General features: G+C 34.9%; 1 protein-coding gene and 1 non-coding gene across 4 annotated transcripts in view; one reads left to right on the top strand and one right to left on the bottom strand.

The window, feature by feature from the left end:
- MON2 (MON2 homolog, regulator of endosome-to-Golgi trafficking) overlaps positions 1 to 14,520 on the top strand; it is a 126,962-nt gene that overhangs the window by 8,463 nt on the left and 103,979 nt on the right. For 2 of the 3 annotated variants that reach the window (XM_007179735.3, XM_007179734.3), the window contains exon 2: positions 7,458 to 7,521. In XM_007179735.3, the coding sequence (XP_007179797.2) occupies positions 7,458 to 7,521 (64 nt within the window). Of the gene's footprint in view, positions 1 to 7,457; positions 7,522 to 12,684; positions 12,769 to 14,520 lie in introns of those variants that run through there. The other variant, XM_057556456.1, reaches the window with a different exon arrangement.
- Positions 1,059 to 1,165, bottom strand: LOC114237652 (U6 spliceosomal RNA). The gene has a single exon (XR_003623191.1). It is a non-coding gene; the product is annotated as a U6 spliceosomal RNA (small nuclear RNA).

Genomic DNA, 14,520 nt, shown 5'->3' with positions numbered 1-14,520 from the left:
CTCATCTCCTTTGCACTCTCATCTACTCCCATTGCTCTGGCCTTACTACAGTGCTGATGACTTCTAAGTCTACTTCATTAACTCTGCTCTCTTTACTGAGCTTAGACCTGTGTTCCCAGCTATCTGTTAAACATATCTACCAGAGTATCTTTCACATACTTCAGATAGAACTTCTGGTAATTGAACTTACTTTTCTTAAAACTTGTCCTGTCCCCACATTTCACTTGTTCTGTTAATGGTATTTATCACTGTTGCTTACCTTAGTTATATGTGGCTGTCTTCTCCCCCTCAACTCTCTTTACATTGTATTCATTGTCAGATGTTCCTTCCAGCTCTGTAATTTCTAACATATCTCACCTCTTTTCTATTTTCTTAGCTATTATTCTAGCTCCAGGTTTCAATCTTATGACTGAGCTTTGATGTGCATTAATGTCACAAAAGACCATGTTACCACCAGATTAATGTACCTGAACAGGTCAGAAACTCTCAGTGGCTACTCTGTACTTATGGAACTCCTCAGCATAGCATTTAAGACCTTCTTGATCTTCCCAACCTTCTTTCATCACCCTCAGTTTTTCCTCAAATGTGTTTATAATTCAGCCAAACTCTATTGCCTGCCATTCATTCTCCAAATATGCCCATATTCTCTTCATATGCCAAATATGCCCATTCTCCAAATGCTCCTTCCCTCTTCCATGCTGTGGCTTTTGAGGTTCCTTTTGCTGTCCTGGAATCACCTCCTTCCATTTTTTTAAAGTTAAAATGCTACCTTTAATTTAACCCATGTTGCTTATTTATTTGTTGCATGAATGAACCAACTTTACAGATAATGTTCTCATTTCTTCCCTCATTCCCTCATCCATATATTCATTCATTTGTTCCTGAGATAATGTTTGAACACCAGCTGTGTGCCATGTGCTAGCTGACTGCTGGGGCAAGAACAGCTGCAGCTCCAGCCCAGACTTTTCAACCTAATATGTTTTCTTCTGCTTTCTTAACTTTCATTTAAGCTTACTTTATAAGTTATTTCCTTATAACTTTTTTTTTTTAACATCTTTAAAAATATGGAACGCTTCACGAATTTGCGTGTCACCCTTGCGCAGGGGCCATGCTAATCTTCTCTGTATCATTCCAATTTTAGTATATGTGCTGCTGAAGCGAGCACCCTTATAACTCTTATGTTTTTACCTTCTGCTATGGTATTTTCTTTTCTAAATTGCTCCTTAAGGGTCAGTTTTGCGTCTTTGTTTATCCTTCTGTCCATCATAGTTCAAAACATTTGTATATCTGAGAGGTGCTGATTAGATACCTGTTGGAGATTAAATTTTTAAAGAAGGAAAAAAAAGGGATAGCATATATGTAGGTATACCACATATATATTTTTAGCTATCCACATGTAATCTGCACTTCAGTCTTTCATTTGATATGTATCTTAAAGGAAATTTGTTTCCTAGAAGCCAGAGGTTTTTCTTTGTTTGTTTTGTTTTGTTTTTATTTTTTAGTCCAGAGGTTTTGAATAGGATGCCATATAGGTATATATTTTTCAGAGCTTTGGGATTTTAGACTAATTACATGTTACAGAAGAAAATCTTATTGGTTTCAATGTAGTAATTGTTTAATGAGCATATTGTCCTCTAGGGAGTGTTCTAGATCTATTACGTATTCCCAAGTGAGGACTTGACTTTAGGTCTTTTGATTTTACCTGACATCTGAAATCATAAGTCTACAGGCAGCTTCATACCTCCCTAGTATCTTTTGAGTACATTATTCTCCTTAACTTGCCATTAACTTGAATTTCACATTTCTTCTTTAGCTCTTGTTTCATGCTACATCCTGTGAATAATTAATTTGGAGCTTTGGTAAATTTCTTCTAATTTTGAGGCTCTACTCTCATAGATGTTATAAAAAATAAATATGGTTTTTGTTTTGTTTTTTAAAATACAACATACAAGGTTTGGTGAAGAGAAGCAGTATTATTATTATTGTAAATTTGTATGTGGTTCTAGTAGTGGACATTTGCTAATTCCCTTCCTAGCATTCATTCCCTCTTGCTTCTTTCAGTGGTAGGCTGCACTCTTCCTTCATTTTCAACCCTTTGAATTTAGATGAATTAATCTCATTCCTTGCTCCAGGATACGTTGATTAGTTTAATCTAATTTAACCCTCCCCATCCCCACCTCTATTTCTGCCCAAGTCATGTAATGCCAGTGAGTGATCCTGGAAAGGGAAAGCTTCCTCTCTCTTCCTCAAGAGCTACTGGAAGAGACCTTTTCTCTCTTTCTGGATAGTGTCATATGAAGTTGTGAGGTGTAGAATGGCTGGAACTAATTTTATTGCCAAGGTTGGGAGCAGCCTGAGGATGAACCTACCCAGGGAACAGGACAGAACCAAGAGAATGGTAGAGAAGTGAAACTGCAGTCCTGATGACATTGTGAATCTCTGGATCAAATTTCCTCCGTATTTTTATTTTTCAGTGAGTGGGCAGTAAAGTCCCTCCCTCTGTTTAGAACTTTTCATTTGTTTATTTAGGAATGTTTATTACATAGCCCCTGTATGCTAGGCACTGTGATAGGCATTAGAAATATGGGGAGATGAATGAAATATATTTCTTATCCTCATGGGGCTTACAGCTAGAGTAGAGAAACAGACACGTCGTAGGAGGAGTGGGATTAACCATAGGTACAAACCATAGACAACCCACAAAGATGGAAGGGCTTTTTGATACTTGCCATAGAAAGAAGGTGGTGGAAAAAATTATTTCTGTCACTGCTAATGGTACTACAGGAGTGCCAAAATCAGAAAAACCTGCACTATCTTCATGTTGTTAGCGGTGGTTTAATTTCAGCAAAGCTTTATTTGTCACATTAACTTAGTGTTCACTTTATTGTGAATGTGTTGGCTTTATAATTTAAGAGCTATAAAAATAAGGAGTTTATTCCTAATTTTATTTATAAATACTTAAATTTGTCAGTGACTGGGTAGGTCCATGAGATTTTTTTTTTTTACTTTTAAAAGATGTCCTTACACTACTCAGTTTTGAGAAACACTAGTAGAGGTGGGTTCTGGGGGACCATTGAAGAGTTGAGACAGTGGATGGGTGGAGCACAAGATTTGAAGTAGAGAAATCTCTTAGTTTAGGCTGATAATGAGAAGTTTGAACTAAGGTGTAGAAGTGGCATTTGAGAAGAAAAAAGAGTATAAGAGATGTTCGCTACATAGCCTTTGTGGCTGATTATATTTGTGGGATGAGGGAGAAGCCCCAGGTGTCTGGTCAGTGACTGGATGGGTGCTGCCGCTGTTCGGAAAAATAAAGATGATAGGAAGAAGAAACAGGTTTTTCTGGGGCTGAGGTGGAAGTTGGGGGTGTGTGTGTGAGAGATAATAGCATCCGTTTTGAATATTTGGAATTTAAGTTGCCTTTAAAATATATAGGTTAATAAATCCTATAGTTTAGGAGACAGTTAAGGGACAGGAATATAATTTAGGATTCTTCAGCCTTTAGAAAGTAATTGAAACCATAGGATTGAGATTGCCCAGGAAGAGTTTATTGAGAAGTGAGGCCAAGGATATTCTGTGTGCTCTTGAAAGAGGAGTCAGCATTCTCTCTTGTCTCTGCTTTTCTGTACTGCTAGCTTCCATATTCAGAGTCCCTGGTGGGTGTGTCTGTTTGGGTAAGCAAAAAATTTTGAGAAAGAGAAAAAAAATATTTCTTGAGAGACATTAATTTTAAGATTAACAAATATTAAATGCTGCAGTGTATTTAATACTTCTGGTTTTGTTTCCCAACTCATAGATTGCCCTCAGGAATAGAGATTTTAGGTTACCCACCATAACTTATATCATCCCTATTCAAGTCTACAGAACTGGCACTTTTTTTTTTTCCATAAGGGCCAGTTCAGGAAAAAAATAACTATATTTACAATTGAGGGGCTTCCCAGGTGGCGCAGTGGTTAAGAATCCGCCTGCTAATGCAGGGGACACGGGTTCGAGCCCTGGTCTGGGAAGATCCCACATGCCGCGGAGCAACTAAGCCCATGCACCACAACTACTGAGCTTGTGCTCTAGAGCCCGCGAGCCACAACTACTGAGCCCGTGTGCCACAACTACTGAAACCTGCATGCCTAGAGCCCATGCTCTGCAACAAGAGAAGCCACCGCAATGAGAAGCCTGTGCACCACAACAAAGAGTAACCCTTGCTCTCCACAACCAGAGAAAAGCCTGCGCGCAGGAACGAAGACCCAATGCAGCCAAAAATAAAATAAATAAAATATATATTTAAAAAAATTGAGTAGTTCCCCTATGGATATATAAGTATCTAATCAGAGTAGGGGTTACTTTTAAAGCAAGAAGTTAAAGACTCTTCTTCACACAGACAGTCTCTGATAAATAGAAGGAAATCTGGGCTGAATACTTGCATTTATACAGGACACTGAAAGATGTAAGCTAGCCTGAGGTATGAAGTAGCACTGCAGTGACTAGGGGGGACTGTGATATACAAGTGTTGTCAATAAACATTGATAGTGAAACTTTCCAGCAACACAGGGTACCTATGAGAATAAGATGGTACAGTTTCAGAGTTTGACAATAGAAAGTTGGATGTAAAAAACTAGGAGCTGTGAGATAGTTCTAATTATATCTGAAGTAACAGTCCTTTTGGTGATTTCTTGAGTCTTTGAATGAAAATACTGGTTATATATCTTTTAAAACACTTGTTATTTGGAACTACTTAAGGAAAAAGCACCCATTATTTTCCTTATCGTGTGTACATATAAAAATATTTGTTAAATATATATTTTTTATAACTTATTTATGATTCATACATGGGTCAGTTCTTATTTATCTGAGGAAATCAAAATAGTGTCTGGCAAATTTGAAATCCTTTACCTGCATCTAGCATCCACTATGCTACCCGACTGATTTTGGAAACTGACTAGAATTCAGGAAGTTAGGACAGATTACATTGGGATTTATGATGGTTTAGTTTGATCAGTCTCTGTTGATACTGAAATAGAATGAAATACTGAATTGAGCATATGCAGGGTACATAGGGCCATAGTAAGGAGGGGGAGAGTTTGAACATTTGAAAATGATGATGGAAGAAAGCTCAGTGACCACAGATTAATTTCAGTTGGCTCAGTAAGAAAATTACCTAAGAGAGTTTGAGATGGTGTATGAGTATAACAAAGTATACATAATAATTTCGGTGTTACTGAATTTTTATAGTAGTAAATTTGTTATGGTTTGTATATCTTCATAGTGTATCCAGAATCTGACCACTCCTTACCATCTCAGTCACTGTCACCTCAGGCCTATCCACCATCATCTTTTGCTTGTGTTATTACAGTAGCCTCTTAAATTTTGCTGCATATTGGAATCACCTGAAGATTTTAAAAAATACCAGTGCTTGACTCCCACTGGCAGTCATTCTGATTTAATTGAAATGGGTTGCAACCTGGGCATCAGGCTTTTTTTTTTTTTTTTTTTTTTAAAGCTCCTGGTGTTTCTAATATGCACTGCCCCCAGATAATCAGAAAATCAATAATTTTTCCCTGGAGTAATTTATTTTGACTATATTTTCCTGCTAGTAGCTGTGTTCACTTAATGTGGGACATTTCCATCTCTTAAAGTTGTAGGAGTAAGTTGTGGTGTATCCATTAGGCTTCTTAGCTGTGAGCAATGAAAGCTGACTCGGGCTGATTTAAGCAGAAATTAAGTTTACTGATAAAACATTGAGAGGCTCACAGAATTGGTAGAAGGCTGGATGGGAGCGAGCCTTAGAAATTACAGGAACGAAGGGAGGCTGAACAGCTAAGAATCACAGCAAAACTCATTGCCAGTGAGACCATTACTGTTGTCTCTGCTGAACGGTGACTGGGTGCCTTAGATTGCACTGCTGGTTGTGCTGGCCGCCCCATGCCACCACTGGTTCTGCTGCCGTCACTGCCCTTGGAAACTAGATGCTGGCTCCACTGTGGCTGTTAGACAGAATTCCATCTCGTCTCTGCTTTTCTGTGCCACTGGCCTCCGTATTCAAAATTCCTGGCGGGTGTGCCTATTTGGATAATCAGAGGCTGCCAGGGTATGTGGGAAAACAAGTATCTGGCATTTTAAATTTTGAATAGTGGAAGATAGGCTCTGTCTTGCATCAAAACTCATGAAGTTGAGTTCTCCGCTCACAGGCAAGGGCTTCACGTGCTTGGAAGCCAACAAAATGACAAAGGTCTGCTATACATTGTATAGCCTACAATGTGTTATTTGTTTTATGCATTAATCCACTGGTTCTCAGCCTAATAACCCAAAGGACACTGGGTTCTTCCATAATTATTTTTAAACCTTTAGCGCCTGCTACCACTTGTCCCTTAGTAAACAGTAGGAGATAAAATCAATGAACAAGTAGCAAGCAAATTAATAGGAAAACTTGAACATATATGAGTATTTATTATTTTTGGAGGTATGGAGATCAGTATAAGTATAAAATAGGCATATTTCTTGATAGTAAAAATGTCCTGAGTTTCTGTAATGGATGTTATATATCAATATTTTATGTCAACAGTGTCCAGTAGAAGTATAATGTGGGCTGAATATGCAGTCCATATATGTAATTTTAAATTGCATTAAAAAAGTAAAAAGAAACAGACATTTAATTTTAATAATATATATTTAACCCAGTATATTCAAACCAGTATATATATAACCCAGTATAGATATCATTTCAACATTTAATCAATGTAAATATTTAAGGGGTAGTTTACATTCTTTTTTTCATACTAAGTCTTCAAAATCTAGTGTATATTTTATACTTAGAACACAACTCAATTCAGGCTAGCCACATATAAAGTGCTTAGTAGCCACATGTAGCCAAATGGCTCCCATATTGAACACCACAGTTCTGTGGCATAGTGTAAAATGCCATATGACTTTCAAGTACTGCCAGCTCAACATACTTATGTTGAAGTGATGAGACACCTTATGAAAACTGAATGGGTGTTTAAAAAAACGCAGTCTAAAAGTAGTGACAGAGTTCTTGCTTATTCATTCTATTCCAATTCAAAGCAGTTTTACTTGATTTTGCAGTGTTTTGCAATTTTTTTTATGGTTGAGAGAGAAGTGTGAAATGGGAAAGAGAAACCTAATTTTTTTCATTAGGCTTTGTTTTTGTTTATTATTTTTTATTTTCTGAAGATTTAAATGTGAGAGACTGGGGATTCCAGGTGCATTTTAAGGCATAGAAAGGCAGCATGCTGTAGTGCAGAGTTTACATGTGAATCATCAAATTAATCACATTTTATTCCATTTAATGTGTGTTTCACTACTAGGCTTTAGTATCTGAAGTTTGGAAAATAAAAAAATAATAGTGACTGACTCTGTGCTTGAGATTTTATCTTATATGATTTCTTTTCCCTAGATAATTCATGTTGATAGTAAGTTTTATGTTCTAATTATTTTTATTCTTGCAGGCTGCTGAATCAGGAATAATAAAAGTTAAAACAATAGCTGCACGAAACACCGAAATTTTGGCAGGTAATTTTTTTGCATTAAAAATTCAACAATTAATGAAAATTTGACTAATAGTAAAAGTAGAATCTTAAAACCCATAAGTTTTTTTATAGCATCTCTTTCTTATGCCCCAACATGCTATCCATAATGATAAAGAACATGTGAAAGTCCCTAATTTATCAACTAATTGGGTTTCCCAGAGATGAATGCTGTACGATTCTCTGAAATCAGAAAACTTAAAACTACTAACTCCTTGAAGGAAAGGATCTTGCTTACTCATCGTTGTATTGTCCTCTACCTCTTAACAATCACCTAAGATACATCTTACCCATAAGAGACATTCGATTAATATTTGTTGAATTGAATGGAAGATTGGTTCTCAGACCACCTTCCAAGACCTATTTTATTTTTAATACAATATAAGAAGGTCATAATATAGCATTAAAAATTTAGTAGTACTATATGAGTTTTGAGTCCTGAGACTAAGACAACATGGTCATGAAGAAAAAATGGGAATGGGGCAGAGAAAAGTGTTTTCTTAACATTCTTCTGATTGACCCTGCTTTTCAGGGAGGAATTTTCAAGAGTTTCTCTCTGGCACCCTTTTGATACTCAGTCTGCTTCTTCCTTTTCCTTGGTGCCTTTCTCTTCTTGCCTCAGTAATGAACATGGACAAGAAGGAAACTGGCATTTTTTGAGAATCTGTTACATGTGAGGCATTTGGGCCACTCTTTCTTATATGACAACCTTGTGGGGAAATATTTAATAGTAGAGCAAATAGAGATGCAAAGAGTTTTAAGTTACTGGCCTAAGGTCACATGGTAAGTGGTGGAATCAGATTCAAATCCTGGGCTGTTCAGAGCCGATGTTCTTCCTGCTGCAGTGTGCTGCCACGGTATCGTGAGGTTTTGACACTAGCTACTCCCTCCCAAGTGTTTATATTTAACCATTGCTTACTTCGCTGATCCTTCAATCTGCATTTCCAATTCCAGTAGTGCTATTGGTCTCAGCTAGTTATAGGAGAAAAGCAGTCCTATTAAGTTAATTTACACAAAGTCCAAATAGTAAAGAATCTCTTTAACTCTCTTAAGTCTCTTTACATTTTTAAAAGAAGAATACCAGTAAATCCCTAAATGGTGGAATTTCAAAGAGAATTACAAAATGTAATGAAGACTTCGGGGGCAGTTTAGGGGTGACAGGTGAGAGTGGATTTCACTTGTCAGCTTAGGGTTAGCCCTGTTAAGTTGCATCTGTTTTTCACAGCTTCTCTGATTTTGAACATTCTGACAAAACACCAAAGAGTTTTATAACATTATTCACAGCATTGGATAATGCTCTGTGTGCATGTTGAGAAAAGGGGTATAGTGAAGTGGTGGGTAAAGGCACAGGTATGTATGGTTGGATTGGGAGGATGGGCAAGTGGGTTTGGGAGATGCATGTTGGGTTGATTAGCTACCATGAGGAAATTAATGTTTCAAGATAAATTATGGGCCTGGGTATTTTTAAGTTGGAGACATCATAGGCCGATCATGTTAGAATATCATTACAAATATTTACTTTTGCTACTGTCATTGCTGATATCATGGTAAGTCCTTAATCTCCAATAATAGAAATTTTCGTTAAGTCTGTAGTTGATAGAAGAATTTTTAAAAAGACTGATTTCTTCAGAGAATCACTGTCTGTTACAGAGTTCTGTACCAAGTAGTGTCTAATTCATATTAAGGACAAGTAAGAAAAATTTTGTCTCAGTATGAGTTTAATATATAAGCTGGCTATTAATTTCATTTTAGTTCAGTTAGCTTTATGTAAATCAAGTTAGAACAAATCTTTATGCACATGCAGTTAATAGTTCATGCTTTAATATCCATAGCATCCAACCATGTACTTGAGGAGCTATATTAGCATTTAAACTTTTTTCTAGTATTTTAACCAAGTATTTATAGCAATCGATAAGTAAAAATTTGTAGATTTTAGACCATTGTCATCTTGAAAAATCAAAGGCTCCTAAGAAAAAGGAAAGAGTTTAAATTAGTCAATATGTCATTTCTAAAGTACTTAATTCAAGATATAGTTAACACTGAGAAAAATTTTTAGTTAACTTTTTTATTTCCTGAGAAGTGTTTACTTCTCTGTAGTTCTAAAGACTATAGGTTACTACTTCTGTGCTGTAATGGATGTTAAAGATATCAAACAATTGAGGAGTCTCAAATGGAATGAGATACTGAATTCTCAGATATCTCTGCATATTCAGAAAATATAAAAGGTTGCTATAAAAATCAGAACCCTTAATTAGGATCGACTAATCTGATTAAGCAGTACTTAGCATAGATTTTAACCAACTTTAGTTTTCTTAATTTTCCAAGGAAAGTTTATTTACATTGAAGAATAAGTCTTTGCTTTACATCTCCCCTTCTTTTAAGCATCCTCCTTTAATGTATATTTTTCTTTGTTTTCACTGCTGTCATGAATGCTGACATAAGTGGGAATGCTATGCCAGGTAATGTCAGCATCAATGCAAATATACAGATCATTATCTCAACATTGCCTTTTTCTTTAAAGATAAAACTGCAAATGAGAGATAGCAAGCAACATAAAGTTTTTCATTTAGAAGGCCAGGTGCCTTAATCTTACATTTGACTGCCATATATTACAAATTGTTTTTATTATCCCAGCTTACAATAAATATACTTGAAATTGACTGAGAAGGCTTGTGTTACACAAAAATTACATAAACAGAGAATCTGCTATTTTAATAAATATTTGAAACAAGGAGCTCAGTGAAGTTGTGATATTTTAAAATTGTATATTTAACCCCTAACTGAAAACCATAACAGTTACATCCACCTATGACTGCTTTCATCTACTGTCAGTATGCATAGAGAATTTTTACATAGATAATCATTATGTATGATTTGTGTTCTTCTTTCCTCACAGTTTCCCTCATCCTTTTCATATCTACATAGTCTTATTACTAAAAAGTCTTTAAGTAGCAGTGAGTACATATACTTTGGAATTTTTTTTCTGACATTAAAAGGTAATTTATCTGTTGATTTTTTTCAGTATATTATATTTTATCAGTACATATACCTGTGATATTTTGCAAACATCTATAGAATATATCATATAACATATTCTTAATAAAGAAATAATTATGTAAAAATCACTAGGGGCGATAAAAAGATGGGTAATATTATTCACCTGCAATCTATATGTTAATACAAGAAATATATTTGAAAAGTATGTTTGTGCCATTCGTTCTGTTTAGCTTACCTGCTCCTCCATCTACTTTTTGGAGTTCTTTGCCAGAAATTTTCCCTTCCAGGTGACATACTTCCTGAGGTCAGGATCAATGTCTTATTCTCCCTTATATTGCTAGTAGTTAGCACATTACATGGGAAATAAATAGTAAGCCCTCCTTAAATGTAGGCTAATAAGTGAGTCACTCCAAAATGCAAGTAAGTCTCTGAGTTCTGCCTCTAGTATATTTTTCTACCTTTCTTTAACTTTTCATATTATGATTATTTGAGTACATGAATTTTGTCATATTTAGTTCATGTCAGCCAGTTAATAGAGTAATGAAGGAGACAGACCCTAAACAGAGAATTCTGAGGCTGTATGGTAAATGCCAAGATGGAAGTATAGACAGGCTTGCTACAAGAACATTGGGAAGGCTCCTAACCCAACCTGGGAATCTGAAGCTGAGTCTTGATGCTTGAAAAGGAGTTAGCCAGGCAAATAAGGTGTAGAAGCTATAATTAAGGGAAGTTACTTAAATACATGAGGTATAAAACAGTTCGGTCTATTTGGATACACTATCCAACTATTGCCATTGTGTAACTTCCTGAGCAGCTTGATGGAAAGAGTTTGAATCAGGAAGGTGACACATTCATATTAATATTTTTATACTCTGTACATTACTCTGACAGCAGTGTGAAAGTTGTATTTCAATGTATCATCAGTAAGACAGAGGTCTGTTGGTAGACTATTCCTATAATCCGGGATAGAAGATACAGGGGGCTGTACTTAATGCCTTGCTCACAAACTGACGTAATGGGTCAGAGAGATTTCTCTGCCATATAATGTGTTCTTATTTATTGTTTTCCCCCCTTTTAAAAAAAAGTTAAACAGTTTTAATTTGTATCCTGCCTTTTATAATATTATATCATATATACTTTTTTTGATGCCATCTTTTCTAATTTTTTAAATTGTTCCATATTTCATCAAGTGATTGTAGTTTATTTAACAATTCCTTTATGTTAGGCATGTTTCAATATTTAGAATTATTTCTTTAACGTACATTTCTAGAAATTATTAAATTAAAGGGCATGAACATGTTCTTAGAATTTGTCATCATACCACTTTCTGAAAAGATAAAAGTTTATGCCTTTACTGACAATATGTGAGTATATTTTTATAGCATCCTTGCCAGATTATTATTTTAAAAAATCTTTTTGGTAATTGAACAAGCAATGGCTTCTCATTTTAATTGACATTTCTTTTTAATGTTGAACATTTTTCTCTGGATTATTAAATTATTTTATTTTTACTTTTTTTGGAGTTTTTGTGTTTTCTTTATCAAATTGAGCTATTTATATAGCAAAAATATTAACTTCTCATCATGTTTATATCATATTTTCTGCATCATTTACCTTTTAATTTTTTATCTAGATGCTTTTAATTTTTACATAATTTAACTAATTTTTCTTATTTGTTGCTCTCCATTTAGGCAGTCCTTCTCCTTCCACGTAGTTGATAATCATTTTCATTGTCTTCTAGTTTTTCTATGGTTTGATTTTTTTCTTAATAATATATGGGGTGGCATGAGGACCTAGATTTTTTTTCTTTTGCAAAATTACTAACCAATTGTACCAACATCATTCTTCCTTTTCCTGTAATGTACTTTTAAGATGAAGCTGCTCATACTTTTATTTGTTCTCATATTGAATCATTTAAAATATTTTCAGACATTTTGAACCATTAAAATTTTTTTAATGTTAGAAATATCAGTCTTTCCCATAACTAGATTTTAAGGGTTTTGAGGGTAGCAATCATGTCTGCATCACATTTTCTTTCTTTCACAAGAATTATAATTTGTTATTTAATGACTGTTAAAATTTATAATAAAACTTTTATTAACCCCTATTAGTGTGATTCATAGTGGGGTATCCTAGTTTAATTCTTTTTTTCCAGGATAAAAACTGCAATTTTGCAGTGAAACTGCTCAGAGCAAGGAAACCCCTAGGATATGGGGACCTGCTGGACCTCTTTCAGGTGTGTGAAAGTGCATCATTTGATCTCACAGTTATAAAATTTGGAAATAAAATATATTTATCAAACACACAGTGTTATTCTGTTAAAGGAGTTGTGCTTCGTAAGGGACTTAGGTAGAAAATAAACTTTTTCTTTTCTCCCCATCCCCCGCCCACCCGCCAAGTTTTGATTAAAAAGAGTTGACCTTTTCCTCTTTTTTCCATGGAATGATTTTTTTTAAAATGGTTAAGGCAAGATGTCTTTATAATGCTGCACAGCCTTTTCCTCAATGTGGTTTCTAAACTCTAAACCCGTGGGAAGCTTTTTATGTAAAGCCACCCTTAAATGCATGTAATTAAAATTATTGTTTATAAAGAGAAAGCAGCAATTGCTCAATTAGAAGAGTAGAATTAATTTCTGCTTCTTAGGACCATTATGACATTTAACAGAAGAGAAAAATAATTAGAAACTTTTAAAAAATGATCTTTGTATTACTTCATTGTGATCTAGATATGGTAGATATGTTTCCGTTTTTCACATTATGTTTCAAAATATACAGTAGATCAATAGGTTTTATTTTTTGGTTGTTCTTGATCATCTATTCTGGATAACAGAAATTTCCTTTGACCATTATATTCTCATATAAACTGGGAGAAAAAAAAGTAGGAAGGGTACCTTTGACTTACATTAAAATAGAGTTAAAAATTACTTTTATTATTAGCTTAACTCAGCTTGATAGATCTGGATAACTGTGACTGACATGTATACAATATTTCAGTGTAACTCACCTTATTTTATTCATTCTAAGATACACAGTTTTTTCACGTGTTAATATTCCCCAAATTGGTATGCACTTTACAATTAATGGCATCTTAGAATCACTGTGGGCCAGGTAGTGTTGTAGTTGTCTTTTTCAGTGCATGTGTGAACTTGTTCATACTATCACATCAGTTGAGTTAACGTGCATTGTTGGTATTGCGTAAGTTTCATTGCTATTTGGAATGTCACCCTAGTTGTTGTGCAAAAACTTCCTGTTAACATCTTATGGTAAGGTCAAAAAAAGCACTACCATCGAAGCGTGCAGAATGGGTGTCATTGGCTTAGAAGAATATCTCAGAGACAATAGTGAAGTACTCTCCAGCAGTGAGGCATCCCAAACAAACAATCCAATTAAAAATTGGACAGAAGATCTAAATAGACATTTTTTACAAAGAAGATATACAGATGGCCAACAGGTACATGAAAAGATGCTCAACATCATTAATCATCAGGGATATGCAAATCAAAACCACAATGAGGATATCACCTTATGCCTGTTAGAATGGCTATTATCAAAAAGATAAGAAATAACAATGGCCTTCTTGCCCTAGAGTATGAAATTGTGAGGAAAAGGTATAAGTGATTAGAATTCATCGTATCATAGTTTAATTGGCAAAGGTAATTGGCACTGATTTTCTTTCTGGCGATATGGGTGTGTCTTAAAATCATTGTCATCAGAGCCTCTATGAAAGTACATTGTTTTTTCTCCATTCATCTGAAGACTTCAGGCAATTGGTTTCTCTTAGACACTTTTGACTCTTTTAATTTCCATTTGCATCAAATGCTGTTTACCTTAAAGAGTGGCAGCATAATGTTGTGGGAAGGATAGTGAACCAGGGATTAGAAGACATTTTCAGTTTCTGGTTTTACCACCTACTTATTGTGTTACTTCGTCCAAATCATACCCTGTAAACTCTATATGAGTATTGTGATACTCAAATGAGAAACACATGT

This window comes from Balaenoptera acutorostrata, chromosome 11, assembly GCF_949987535.1.
Source record: "Balaenoptera acutorostrata chromosome 11, mBalAcu1.1, whole genome shotgun sequence".
NCBI classification, from domain to species: Eukaryota; Metazoa; Chordata; class Mammalia; order Artiodactyla; family Balaenopteridae; genus Balaenoptera; species Balaenoptera acutorostrata.
This window is presented reverse-complemented; position numbering and strand designations above follow the sequence as displayed.